This window comes from Accipiter gentilis, chromosome 4 (assembly GCF_929443795.1).
Source record: "Accipiter gentilis chromosome 4, bAccGen1.1, whole genome shotgun sequence".
Taxonomy (NCBI): domain Eukaryota; kingdom Metazoa; phylum Chordata; class Aves; order Accipitriformes; family Accipitridae; genus Astur; species Astur gentilis.
Genome location: NC_064883.1, coordinates 22,085,043 through 22,100,112, shown reverse-complemented (window position 1 = coordinate 22,100,112; position 15,070 = coordinate 22,085,043). Strand labels below are relative to the sequence as shown.

Genomic DNA, 15,070 nt, shown 5'->3' with positions numbered 1-15,070 from the left:
CTAGATTTTATCTGATAATGCTTTATCTGGGAAAAAAAAACTTGAAAGCATATAAAGTGGAAACAATCTTAAAAAATTTTTAACAAATTTCATTTTAATCAGAGCAATAGCAATGTCAGTTTATAAGACTTGACAGACTGGCTGTATTGATTTGGTTGATGAACAGTTCTGGAATATAAGAGAATTTGATGCTAGTTTTAGCCCTTTGACAGATGTATTGCACAGCTGAGCTTTTAGGTTAGGTGCAGATTTATGTCACATATAGAGATTTAATTCAGTTCAGTCTTTTGCAGAAAGTCAGCTAATTTGTCCTTCTTACTGCTTTAATGCTTTCTAACTCCAGAATTAATTAAATCTTTTTTCATCCTTTTTTTCTGTGAGCTTCTGAAATGAATGCACTCTAAATGATACCACCTTTTTTTTTTTAGTGTTGTTGTAACAAAACAAAAATGCCATAGAACTCTTCTTATCTAATTTCTTCTGCTCATTGAACTGAGTTGTGAGCATACTCTGACAGAGCCAAACTACATTCTCTTATCAAATTCCTTAGATAGGTATGCAGAGCCATGTCTTAGTTCATTATAGATCTGATGGTACTTTGTCTTCTCTTGAGATAAAATGTGTCGAGTTTGATCATTTCTTGTCTCAGGTGCAGCAGTTTTTGTGACATTTTCAAACCTCTAGTGTTTTAGTTGTGTCAGATATGACTTATCTAATGTGATAGAAAAGCTAATGTCAATTTGTTCACTGAACTCTGACAACTTTCATTACATCTCAAAAAAAAAAAAAAAAAAAAAAAAGAAAAATAAGGCAGGAGTGAAAACCACAACACGTGATCTTAGCAGACTTCTTCATTTTTCATACCTTTTTGGTGGGGCATGTACTCCATTTAACCTGGGAATGCCCTCTCAACTTCCAGTCTGTTAAGTGAACAGCATCTGATACAGTGGGAAGAAATACTAGAATTTGTATTGTCTCAAATTTTTGAAATGCTGTTAATGATGTTTCTAGTTCAGTATTTTGTTTGAAAAGCTAGTCCCTCTATGCAGCTGTGTTCTGTGTGAATCTGGAAAAAAAGATTGGTCAGCAATGCATGATTGATACGCATGAGGACCACACCTGTGGTTCTCAGACTGTATATGCAAACACTACTGATACTTAATTTTCTCTGATCCAGAACTAAGTGCTCACAGAGGTTTTACTTTGTCTACATTGATAACAAATAGAAACATCTTTAGTTTTCCTAGATTCTTAAGCCAGGGTAAAATCCATTTTAATAGTGACTCAAGACTACAGATTTATACTGATAAAGTACTTTCAGACTGAAAATAGTTTGATATTGAAAAAATACTACTTAAATTTTGTGGGTTTAGTAAGAAGAAACCTGTGAAATAGGTGTGTGTCCAACTGAGAAAGTTTAGACATCGTATGACTGATGTCCTCTCTGTCTTTTGGAACCATGGGTGTCTGACATGACAGGACACATCTTGCCATAGAAGTCTGGGATACCTATGTAGTACCTTCTGTCAAGCAGTAAAAATGTCTTCCGTGTTCTGTGGTCAGATGTTTCTGAAAGGACTGATTTGAATCTTCTGAAGCCCGTACCATTACAGGATCTCAGTTTAGTATATGAAGCCCTCAAGGAAATTCACTGTTTTTTCGTAAATTTTCAGCTTTGTGCTCACTTCTGCATCATTCCAAGATGGTACCATTTCTTACAGCCATAATATCATTCATAAAGCTAAAATAGAGTTCCCCCTCAGGTTCCTAGATAAACTACTTCACTATGAGCAACTTTTAAAAGCATACAAGACATATTCTCAAGGTAGTGTCCCAGATTCTCTGTTAAAAAGATCATTAATTGTTCTGTGCTACTTTAAAAATCGTGCATTAATTGTAAAGAAATGAAATTGCTTCTTAGATGTCAGCTGTTACAGGGCTTTGGGGAGTGATTCAGGTGCTAAACATGGACACCTACGGCCAGTTTTGGTGCCTTATGATGTTGGAGGCATCTGTATTATACCTGACCTACAGGAGACCCGTGATCATACAGAAACTGTGGTTTGAGGTGAGACAAATGTCTTGAGGCACCTAAAACGGCACCTGGCACCTGAATTTATTTGAAATTTCTTATTTCTCCTGTGTTTATTACACACTTATTTTCCCTTGGCTTTGGAGTTCCTGTTTGCTCCAGAGATCTTGTGCTGAGGAAAAGTTAAGAGCTATATTTGGTCTGGTGCTATTGTTCGTCCTCTAATTTGTTCATCATGGAAGAATAGCAGGGACAGGAGTAGAAGTTGTCAGGTGCTGAGTATCTAACATGCATGTGCATTCATGTGAGAATACTGTCGTGACTTCACCATGCAAAAAATTCAAATTGTTCTTTATTGTCTATTAAATCTGCCCCAAAATTGATGTTCTACAGGCCTCATTGATGGTTATGCAGATGAAAAAGCATTTCTGGAAAAACAACTGCAGGAAAAAATAGATGTAATTGACCATCTTGAGCAAGAACTACTGTGTACAGGTAACAAATTGCAGGAGTTAGAGGCTGAACAGCAGCAGATCCAGGAAGAAAAGGAGCTACTCTCCAGACAGAAGGATGCCATGAGAGCAGATGCGGGGCCAGTAGAGCAGCGTATGTATTCCTCACAGTCTTTCTATGAGATTTTCTTATACTTTTCAATTAAAATAATAAGTAATCTTGATGAAGGTTTCCCCCCCCACACACACACTTTGTAATCATTAATAAAAATATGATAGGGCAAAATGTGGTATTTTCATACCTGATGCCTAATGTTATCATGACAACTTTTCTTGATATTTAAACAAAAAATGACTGAATTTTCAGGAGTCTTGGGCAATCACAATCATTCTTTAAGCCAGGAAAAGCTGGATACCTCTGAAAATCTGTTTTTATACTATCACTGGAGGTGGAATATCTTGAAGTTAGCAGCTATGGATAAAAATACTGGTCTAAATAATTTCCAGAGTTTTATAGGGGCTAGCAAGCATACCTACCAGAACATGATTGAACTACACATGATGGCCATACTTAGTTTAGACACAGAAGATACACTTTGCTAACAAATTCCTCCTTTGGGGAAGAATGGCACAAAAGTTGCATGATAAGGAAAGCCTTTGTAATGAAAGCTTTCAGGACTGATGGTGAAAATTCCAGATAAATACCATGTCAATGTAATCTATCTGCTTACTCAAAAAAAGCATTTACCTTCATGAAGTAAATATGTCTTTTAATTCTTCCTTAGACTAATAAATTAACACTTCATGTTTGAGGAGGGAAGAAAACTAGAACAGTGATGTTTTAAGAAGTACTGATCTTTCAAGGATTGCAGTGCTTACATTGTAAATAGCAGGATGAAATCACAATTTTATCTAATTTCTAAAAGTTTATGGCAATTTATAATGTTGCTTTTTTAATAAATTGCACATCTTGGTGTGTATTTGCAATTTCCTGCGTCCACTTTGTGTAACAATGGAATTTTAAGAACAACCTGTTGATTCCTACTTTATGGTAAAAAAGATCCTTGTCTGTGACTCCAGATTAGTTATTTGTTATATGGTTTAGGTTCTAAATATTTTAAAGTTATTTTCATGTATAACAACTGTAAGGATAAACAATTCTGTAAATAAGTGTAGGTACTTATATCATGCATACCAGAATAACTTACCACACTCCCTAAGTTATCTCAACAACTTTGTCATTAAATGCCACATCTATCTTTGGCTTCATTTTCTCTTACATTGTTGCACCACAAGAAAACTATAGCTGGCATGTGAATTACTTTGCTTCTTTTTTTTGTTTTCTCTCTCTCTATTCTCCTAGGCCTAGTAGATGCTGCAGTCGATGCAGCTTCCCAAGCAGGTGTGTTTGTATGTTGCATGGCCAATTTGTAATTGGGTGGAAGACTTACACATACTGACATTGTTAATCAGGATTATTGGGCTTTTGGCTTACTGACATTACTTGTAATTCTTACTGGCCTGCAGCTTTGATGTTGTATTTCATGCTCAGTTTTACATTTCGCTAACAACATTTCTTATAATTTCTAAACATAATAAGCAAATTCATGAATAACCATCATCTTATTCACCTGAGAATTACAGATACTTAGATGGTATTGGAAGGATATTTTTGTAGCGTTTTTTTTCTTTTTTTTCCCCAAATACAGTTGAGTCATTCATTATGATAATTAAACACTGTATTATACTGATATATAATGGTTACCTAGAAATGAGAATTGGTTAAATATGATGTAAGATGATGGTGCCTAAAGGATCTTTCTTCTATAGTGAAAGTAAATTGTATTGTTTCTGTCTAAATATCAATCATGTTTTAAAGATTCTCCAAATGTAATTGCACTTTACAGTTTTGATTTTACCTCAAGGGATTCATATGGTTAGTTAATATGTACTTCAATGGGCTGTGGCTTAAGAGTCTTAATAGAGTGGTTTGGGGCTTTACTATATATGCTTGCCAGCCATTTTATGAGGACTCAAAATTGGGCATCCATGCAGTCACTGATATTACAAAGCTCCACTTACAGGTCAGTAATTTCCCTCTCTGTCAGCCTGACAATCTTGCTAAGTCTTTAAATATTTCCTTCAGATTATTTAAATGTATCCCATTAAATGATGAAGACTGGGAGTGGATTGATTTTACTGATGCTGGGGATGAGAAGAGGGTTGGGTTTTCTTTACTTCTTTATTAACCCCTGTACTGACTCTAGCTGTAGTTTGAACCCATGCATTTTCTTTTCTTTTCAATTATACAAAGACCTTTTAATTTATATGAAACTTAAACAAGAAGGTGATCTGATACAACTTCACTAGACTAACTAAAGGATAGTAATTTTAATATGAATTTGCTTTAGTGGTTGTCTGATTATTTCTCAGAAGAAAATACATTTTCTAAAAAAGAAAAATAGTAAAAACCCAAACCAGTTCACATCCTTCTGCAGAGTACAGCATGGATACCTTGGGGAGTGGTTTTGCTTCATAACGTTACTCACTATTCATATCTAAAAGTAGTGTATGATGCTTTTATTATAACCAGAATTGCTGGAGGAAACAGAAAAGTTAATGAAAGAAAAAATTGAAGTACAGCGTCAAGCTGAAAAAGAGTATGATGACCTTCAGAAGCAAGTGAAAGTCTTGGAGATAGACTTGGAAGAACAGGTCAATCGTTTCATAGAGCTAGAGCAAGAAAAAAATGCAGAACTAATGGACTTAAGGCAGCAAAACCAGGCTTTGGAGAAGCAACTTGAGAAAACAAGAAAGTTTCTAGATGTAAGTATGGTAAAAGGCTAGATTCGTGAAGGTGGGTGGGCACCTGCACTGAGGTTTGGTTCAGCGGGAAATGCTATTTTTTTCAGGTTTTGAGCAAACATAAAGAAGCACACAATAGTAACAGTATTATAGGTTCCAGCCCAAGAATTTAATTGATGTTTCAAAAGTTGAAAATTCATTTCAGATGCTTGGTTAGGACTGCTCTGTATTTCTAAGTGTAACTTAGTAGTCTTCTTAAATGTTTAAAATAATGGGAAACTTCTAAAATTAATGAGGAGACATAAATTTTTGTGACCTTAATTTTTAAAAGTTTGTGGAATTTCCATGTTTTTCAGTAAAGTCTGTTAGTATTAGTCTAAAGTCTGTGCAAGGTTCTGCACCTGGGTCAGGGAATCCCCTGGTATCAGTACAGACTGGAGGATGAAGGTGTTGACAGCAGCCCTGCCAAGAAGGACTTGAGGGGTACTGGTGGATGAAAAACTGGACATAACACAGCAATGTGCGCTCACAGCCCAAAAAGCCAACTGTATCCTGGACCGCATCAAAAGAAGCATGGCCAGCAGGTCGAGGGAGGTGATTCTCCCCCTCTGCTCTGCTCTCATGAGACCCCACCGGGAGTACTGTGTCCAGCTCTGGGGCCTCCAACATAAGAAGGACATGGGCCTGTTGGAGTGAGTCCAGAGGAGGGCCACGAAAATGATCACAGGGCTGGAACACCTCTCCTATGAGGACAGACTGAGAAAGTTGGGGTTGTTCAGCCTGGAGAAGAGAAGGCTGCCCCCGGGGAGACCTTATAAGCAGCCTTTCAGTACTTAAAGGGGACCTACAAGAAAGATGGGGACAAACTTTAGGAGGGCCTGTTGCAGTAGGACAAGTGGAAATGGTTTGAAAATAAAAGAGGGTAGATTTAGATCAGATGTAAGGAAGAAATTTTTTACGATGAGGGTGCTGAGGCACAGGAACAGGTTGCCCAGAGAGGTGGTAGATGCCCCATCCCTGGAAACATTCAAGGTCAGGTTGGACGGGGCTCTGAGCAACCTGATCTATTTGAAGATGTCCCTGCTCATTGCAGGGGGTGTTGGACTAGATGGTCTTTAAAGGTCCCTTCCAACCCAAACTATTCTATGATTCAATGAATTAAGTAGTCTACTTTATCTGCACTTGGAAATTGAAAGCATAATTTCTCTAAGTTTCTTTTATAGTCTTCCTTCATAGCATCCAAGGATCTAACTCCAAATATAAAGCTACACCTTCCAGCCAGTTATGTTATATGTGTGTTTGCCCCCATTCACAGTGGCAGCTGCCTCCATTGTATCCAACTTCTTCCTACCTCAGCCTGACTCTGCAATTTTGTTTTAGACTCTACCCTGTTTTCAGCAAACACAGTTTTCTCTGCCTCCTTTACCCATTATTTTTTTTTTCCTTCTTAAGTGTCCTGTGCTGCTGTTGGGAGAAAACTATTATTTCTGTGCCTTCTCAATTAACTCTCTAGCCGACAGCAGTAGGGTGGAATAATTTTTTTACATAGTAAATATAACACCCTCTGGCACCTTCTCTGCATTATCTATTACTAAGCAGTATTAAAGGAGAGATCTTTCCAGATACTTCTTAGCACAAATGGATTTCCTTTAGTTTCTACAATTACAAGATTATTTTTCTCACTGAAACTAGTGTGTCATAATAGGACAAGGTTCAGAAGTAAAAATTCCTATTACAAGTCCCATAGTCATAAATGCATCATGGTTTGGAATTATCAATAGCATGAACTGCAGAGTTATGGACTACTGAGACGAGTAGCTGTTTATAATAGCACCATTAGAATTCTGCTATTTCCTTGAAACAGCAGGTGAGTTTTTAAAATCTGCAACTTGTAAAGGTTGAGGTTTTATTCTGGTTTCCTGAGTTTTTGCTAAATATTTTGTTGCTAGACAGAAGCATTCCTCTTTGTATCAGATACTTCAGCTAGTTTATTTTAATGCATCTGATAAGGTTTGTCTGTTTTACAAAGTGGCATTTAAAGATTGCATTTCACTGGATGCTAGCAGTTGGGCATTATTTCCTATATAAAGATGTATTTCTCAAATGTCAGACTGCGATATAACAAGTGAAACTGGTCAAAAGTAAAACTGAAATGCAAAATGCAAATAATGTATAACTTTTTTTTTTTCCGTTGGCTTCTCATCAATAATAACACAGAGTTAATTTCTAGTCTTAATTTCTATTTATGCTACATATATCAAAGACAAACATTAGGAAAGAAAATCATAAAATATTGGCTTATTACCATTTGTGTGGTGTGTCTGGAACAGAAGAAACAAAGCTGTCATTTTTGTGAAATAATGCTGGATGTACCTGTCCTGTCCTAATTCTTCAATAAAAAAAGTGAAATTTGTTGCCCCAAATGATTAAAGAATTATGGTAATTCCAAGAGGTTCTGCTACCTTAAAAATACTGACATACTGTTACCAGCCTCACATTAACAGAAATAAGAAGTAGTAATATACTTAATTTAGATAGTTTTTAAATCAAATGGTGTATCCAAATAATTTCTTAACTTTCAGGAGCAAGCAATTGACCGAGAGCATGAGAGAGACGTATTCCAACAAGAGATACAGAAGCTGGAACAACAGCTTAAGATTCCACAAAGGAATCAGCCTGTCAATGAACATCAAACTAGAGAGGTAACATATCTTGTTACTTGTACTCAATGAATATAAATGACAAGTTGACAGCTGTTAAGATATTGTAATGAAGCTATTTTACAGTGTATCTAACCTGCATCCATTTACAAGCCAGGAAAGTAAACCCCCTTAAATCAAGGGTAAGGTGTTGGGTGAAAGTGGTAAAACTGTGTTTCGGGGATTTTTTTTTTAGGCTGGTGCCTTGTTTGTTTTTCGTAGCAGACATACAGAGACTTCATAACTTTGAAAAAGGCTTTTTCATATAGCTTAATTTAGAAAATCCACCGTTTTCAAAAACCTGTGGAAACATTTAGGACTACTTTAGCAATTTCACATGTTCTTACGTTGTTTTGTGACATCCTGTTTTTAGCACAGGTACACAACTGAAGGAATTGAGTTACCAAGGTTTAGGACCTGAGATGTAGTAGCACGCTCTGTGTACACTTGAACCTCCCCAGTGAAAGTCTGTCTCTGCTGAAACAAATTTAGTGACTAGAACAGCAGCTCAAGGGAGTCACAGAAAACTCTTAGACCCAGCAAAATCAAGAAAAGTGGCAGCAGTGCAAATGCTATATATTATGAAGCTTTTGCATATGTTTTGTTTGATGACGTGTTAGTCAAATCACATTTTATTTTTTGTGGGTTTGGGGGTTTTCTTGTGTCCTGCTTTTTGAGCAAGGCTGATATTTGTGCATGATTTTCTTGTCTGATTTTCAGTATTAAAATGCCTCTTATTAGGTTGCACTGCGATTTTCAAACCAAAGTTCTTACTGAGGTAGTTCAGTTGCTGTAATTCAATTCTTAAATATTAGCAATGTTTAGTATTCTGTATTATATAGTTTAGGACCATAGACAGTAATAGGACATAAATTGATATATGTGAGGTGTAAGTTGTTGAAGTATTTATTTACTTATAATTGTCAGATTTAGAGGTGTATTTCATGGGGGTTTTTTTAATACAAACATTTGTAAGAAATGTTAAAGTACTCAGTCAGCACTATGTGATATAGCTGTCATCAGCCTCTGTGAACAACGAATCTTCTGGAATTAGCTGGGTATGTGGTAACCAACACATACGGAGCAATTCTGCATCTATTTCCTTCTATTGCAAACTGTGCACACTCCTCTCCTGTTGACACATTACACAGATGGGGGAGACATTTTAGCACAATTAGTTTTCCTGAATCCAGGATGTTCATTTTGAGTTCATTTCTTTATGTGTCTGTTTATAATTTGGGGCATGGGTAGTGTCTGAATTCCTGGTCAAAATTAAAAAAAGAGATTTAAAAAAAAAAATCCCAAGAAAAGGATTTGAAATTTGATAGCATAATAAAAATTGCCCTATTTTTCTGTACAGAATCTATATGTAAAAATGGTCCTGATTTATATGCATATATACACATACCTGTATACTCTTAAGTTGGCAGATATGCTACACTGGAAATTTAAAGCATGCTTTAAAATGAAAGACAGCTGTAACTGTGATTAATATTTTGAGATTTGTATTAGAAGCTTTTAAATTAGGATTTTTTTAGTAGGTAGAAATATAGACAATAAGATAATGTCTATAAGCACCACAGGTGTAGCAGCTATTTTAGAGCTGGGTAGCATTGAATGTGATACATTACAAATTATAGGCAGAATTTTCAATAGTGTATTAGATCTACATTTAATATTTATCAAATGAGGCACATAATCTTACTATATAGTATATTTTGATGTCACAATGTTACTTGGAATATTTCATAAATATACATTTTATCATTATTTCTCATGCTTTTCTGAGATAGCTGCTTTATTTTTTAATAGTTGCACAGTTTTTTAAATGCTCTTCTGCTTTGCGTGGATGCTATGAGCATTTTCTGTTGATAACTTCATTTCTTTTCTACTGTTGTTTCAGCTTACTCTGTCAACTTATTCCTCGGAGGGTTGTCGTAAGGAGTCTGCTCTAGACTTGATTTTTCTTTTTCCATTTCTCTCTCAGGACTTTTCTGTGGTCACTTCAGACTTTGATGTTACTCATGGATGGATAACGTCAATAATACCATCCTGTCAGCTTTATGTTCTGGTCCTCTTCTCTCCTATCTATTGAAATGCTTTGAGTCTTCTACCTTTTGGCTACATCGTAACTTCCTAATTGTAAATACTGAAATCAGTTTCTTGAGTGGGACAAACATTACTTTTCATGTCTCTTGCTCAATTGCTTAGTTTAACTCGGGTCTTAACTCTGTGCATCAGGACTAATACCATGGCTTTGTTAATGAAAACTACAGATAAAAAAGACACGTAATAATTTCTGAAATACTGCTACAACTGGGATCATTCTTATCTCTGCTACTTCAGTTACTCTTTTAATATGTTGTTTCTGAGCCATAAACATCTGAAATACTGAGATTCAGAATGCTTTATTTGGATGCTTTGTCCCCAGTACAAAGTGAAATTGTATCATCCATCACATCTGTTTGGTCCCATTTAACAAAGCCAGCAAGGAAACAAAACTTCATGTTTCTTGAGACTGAAGCAATTCTCTTCAATGCTAAAAGACCCAAGACCCCCAGTGAGTTTTAGGATATGTCTGTATGTCACTAATCAACTCCTTATTTTAAATAATTTTGTCACACATTTTTAGAACTATGATATTTCTCAAAGATGCAAATACCATCCTGACCTTAGGGTCAAGACATTCCATCCGTAGATGTTAAAGGTGTATCTTTTTAGTGGGCTGCATAGAGATGCCGTGCTACTTGCTTTTAAATGACTAGAGAGTCTGAAGGCTTCAGAAGGACAAGGTCATTTCTAGAGTACATGATATATACGACTTCTTAAAAAATGGTGTTTGTATTTGTTGGATGTAGCACTGCAGTATCCTAACTTTACATTCTGTTTCACCTAACGAGTAAGAGTTTTGTTACAAGAAAAAAAGAGGGATACTTTGTCAAAAATGAGTGCTGTTGCTATTGCTAGCAAACCCTTCCAGCCTAGTACAATGTATTCATCATCTTGCCATATTGTCACCAGGTTGAACAGTTAACAAATCATCTAAAAGAAAAAACAGACAAATGCAGTGAGCTTTTGCTCTCTAAAGAGCAACTTCAGAGAGATATACAAGAACGAAATGAAGAAATTGAGAAACTAGAATGCAGGATAAGAGAATTGGAACAAGCCTTGATCATCAGTGCAGACAACTTGCAAAAGGTATTGTTTGGTCTAAAATTATCATGTATTTACTACTTTCTTGTTTGCTTGAGAACAAAACAGTATATTTTTTTATTTGTTTGTTATTAATGTTATTTATATTTAAAGGTGGAGGAAAGAAAACAGTTTGGCACCATCATAGTAAAGGGAGAATTACCTCTTGAAGTACAACTGCAAGCTGAACGAGAAGCTGTGGACAGAAAGGAAAAGGAGGTAAAATACCTGTCAAATGTTCCATGTTTCTGCTGATGTTTTGGTTTGTCAGTTTTTGCTTTCTGTTGAGTTCAGTGAATTTTTTAACAGGTGAAATTTTTTAACAAGTCAGAGAGACAGCAGTCCAAATCCCTTTGAAATTCTCTTGTAAGCCATGATAATTGTTATTGTCTATGTTAATGTGTATGACTTACAAGAGTATTTCTGGAATCAAAATTCAGCCTAATTAAGAAAAACTTCATAGTGATTTCAGTTGATTTGTAATGGGTTTTAAAATTCCATTCAGTTTGAGGACTCGGAATGTTACCAAGTACACATTCTTTTGTTTGTGTATGCCAAACCAGTTTACTGTACACATTGCTCTTGAAAATTATGACGTTTAATTTTTGGTATGGCTGCCTACTCCTTTTCCACCCTTTGTTTTGGAAACATAGATCACGAACCTTGAGGAACAACTGGAGCAGTTTCGAGAGGAGCTAGAAAATAAAAATGAAGAAGTTCAGCAATTGCATATGCAACTAGAAATTCAGCGAAAGGAGTCCACTACACATATGCAAGAACTTGAACAAGAGAACAAATTATTTAAGGTAATTGTGTAACAGAGAAGCCTACAGCTTTATTGTCCCTCCTCCCCAGAAATAAATGCTTGGAAAAAGCCAAGATGCCAAATTCTTTCTTAAGCATTCCACAGTTCAACTTGCAAAATATTAAAAAGCTCATATAATTACTTCTCATTCCATGCAATTTGTTTATTTCAATTCTTATGCCTTAAATACTCATACAAGAATATGCAGAAAACATTATGTACAACTGTAACATGGTTTTGGGGGGGTTTTTTTGGTAGGATGAAATGGAAATACTGGGACTAGCTATCCAGAAGTTTGAAGATGTCACCATAAAGGACCATCATTTAGTGGCTGGGAGGCTCGCTCACATTATGCAAGAGAAGGAGCAGGAAATAGATCATCTTCATGAACAAATTGCAAAACTGCAACAGCAACTTGAAGTCACAACCGACAACAAAGTACATACTTTTGAAATCTTTTTCAGAGTCCTACTTTGTGTTGCTAGCTGTTTAAGGAAAACAAACCCTGTGTCCCAGCACTAATTACATTATCTTCTATTGCTGCCTTAATTTAAAAATGCACATCCTTCAGTTTCAAGCAACGCTTTAACCCTAATCTGTTTTTCCTCTTTTGTCTCATTTTTTATGAAAGATACTTTTTGCTTCCTTTTCTTTTTATTATTCTGCCTTATTTCTGCTTGAGTTTTTGTCTTAAATTCTTCTTCATTCTCTGTTCTTCTAATACTTTTGAACATTTAGTAGCATGTAGGTAGCTGAATTCAATCTCAAGGTTCATTCTACCATCTTCCCTTCACTGACTTACTTTCAGTGTTACATTTCAGTGACACCTGCTGGATCATGTTGGATTTTATAGGGTTTTTTAGCAGTTGAACTTTTGTGCTCCATGAGCTTGTGTAAATACTTTGTCATCATACCAATGTTGGCAACATCTTTAATCCAGTTTGAAGCATGGTGGATGTGCAAAGAAAATGCTGTGTTTTATTATAAATGGAGAGCAAGAAAGAAAGAAGCAGATTCATCTTTCTTTTATTTACTGAGATTTAACACCTGTAGCTTTCTGTTATTTTTCAATTATGTGTTTTTATCATAATGAACTTCATCTTTTTCTAGCTTACTTCCATTTTATACAGATATAACACATTTGATTTCAACAGGAATACTACTTATTTTGCATTGATGTAAGTGACAGCAGAAACAGGCCTTCAGTCTCACATTTTTTATAGAAAGAAAATGGGATTTTTTTTTCAGTAGATGAATTTTGCATTCTGACCATTTTAAATGTGAAAATCTATTAGTCATAAGCTTTAACCCCAAAGCAAGTATTATTCAGTAAGGTAAGAACAGGCATTCTGTCACCCCTCAGTAGCTGATTGAACATGTAGGGTAACATTCTACATACTGAATCCACTAAAATAGAGCTCTGACCGAGCTGGATAATTTCACTGAGTTTTTATGTGCAAAATTTAGTTACAGTGAACCTCAGTGAATAATGACAAAGCTATAAACTGAATTTAAGCAATATCATACTTTAGGAATCCAGAATGGTTCTGCTTTATACAATGACCACCGTAATATGGTTACATTTCTTGCCTTGAGAAAAATACCCAGGATTCAGGTATAATTCATTTTAATGATTGGTTCTTTTCCTGTTACATGAAGTTTCATTTTCTTCATTTCATCCTCTTACTCAGTTATTTTTTCCAGGACATTAAATAATTACTCTGCTTGATTATGAGATTAATATTAAATATTAATAGATTGTTCTTAGGTTAAACACTTTCCTAGTCCTTTAGACATCTTCATCCCAAGTGCTTTTCATTTAGTTGCTGTATTTGCCTTCTGTGGTCCTTTATTCTATTATGTTACAAAGAACAGGAACTGCTATGCTGACTTGATAGCAGTTGCCAGGATCACTGTTCTTTTCTTCTGAAAACCAATGACACGTTCATGTTTTATTTAGTGTTTTTGAGCTTTCTCTAGTCTCTGTGGATTTTTAAAAATAAGTTCTTCGTTGACAAATCAGCCTCTCTAATTTATGTGGTCACATTTACCATTTATTTTTGTATATATTTTACTTACTACAAAGTCTTCTTACTATTCTATTTAACTAACTAAACCTAATGAAGTATTGAGAGATAAAGGAAAAAGCATGGCTATTTGAGTAATGAATTTAGTCATCTTTCATCTCTTCTGCATTTTTTTCTTTTTCATATTTCTTTTTGAAAACTTTTAGACTTCTTACACATTTTATGTTCCATAACTGATTTTAATTTTCTAGTATCTCTTTCTGAATATTTTTGACAGATTTCCTTTTGCCTTTTTCATTTCCAGTGTAGAAGCACTGTTCATTTCAGATCTCCAGACATTCCCTTAAGAAAATATATCCACTTTGTTTCTTAGACTCACTACTTATAATCTGGTCTGTCTTCATTTTGACTTTGTAAAGGATTTTTTGTCATTCTTCTACACTCAAATGAGAATTTGCTCCCAGTGCAGTTTAACCAGCAGGTTTTTTTAATGAATTTTATAAAACTTACTCTACTGGAATCTGATAGCTTGTCTCATTATTCCTTTTGCTAAGACTTTTTTATTTATTAAATTTAGTGTTTTTCAATGCCAGTCATTCCATTTTTTTGCGTCTACTCATTTATTTCTTGTTAGAAGCTGATACAAGATGGCTTCTCTTTTCTGCATCATAAAGTCATCATGCTCATATTTGCTCATTTACATGATTTTATGAATTTCTTGGAATTTCGAGCTCCTTACACAGCCTGTAATTTGAAGTGTCTTTAGAACTAATTGCTCTTTGAATTTTGTTTGGATAGTCATATACATTTTAAAATAAATATTTCTATAACTTTGTCTCTCTTTACTTTCATTTAAAGTATGGCACAAAGAAATAATTTTGCTCTGGGTCTACAGGTACTATTTGCCCTAACTGTTTTTGTGCACATCTGTATATGTGTATGCACACACACATAAACAGACAAACACATATTTAGGTTTGTGATGGGAAATGTCAGAGTCAACTGATAGGTGTTTTCTGTGCTCTCAGACTAAAAAGCGTTGACAGGATTTTTCAACA

General features: G+C 35.1%; 1 protein-coding gene across 10 annotated transcripts in view; it reads left to right on the top strand.

Moving 5' to 3' along the window:
* The window catches only part of AKAP9 (A-kinase anchoring protein 9), a 123,590-nt gene that overhangs the window by 86,003 nt on the left and 22,517 nt on the right, over nt 1-15,070 (top strand). For 8 of the 10 annotated variants that reach the window (XM_049797986.1, XM_049797985.1, XM_049797983.1 and 5 more), the window contains 8 exons: nt 2,426-2,638; nt 3,848-3,886; nt 5,078-5,310; nt 7,872-7,991; nt 11,010-11,186; nt 11,295-11,399; nt 11,834-11,986; nt 12,244-12,423. In XM_049797986.1, coding sequence (XP_049653943.1) covers nt 2,426-2,638; nt 3,848-3,886; nt 5,078-5,310; nt 7,872-7,991; nt 11,010-11,186; nt 11,295-11,399; nt 11,834-11,986; nt 12,244-12,423 — 1,220 coding nt within the window. The remainder of the gene's footprint in view (nt 1-2,425; nt 2,639-3,847; nt 3,887-5,077; nt 5,311-7,871; nt 7,992-11,009; nt 11,187-11,294; nt 11,400-11,833; nt 11,987-12,243; nt 12,424-15,070) is intronic. The other 2 variants (XM_049797984.1, XM_049797982.1) reach the window with 1 other exon arrangement.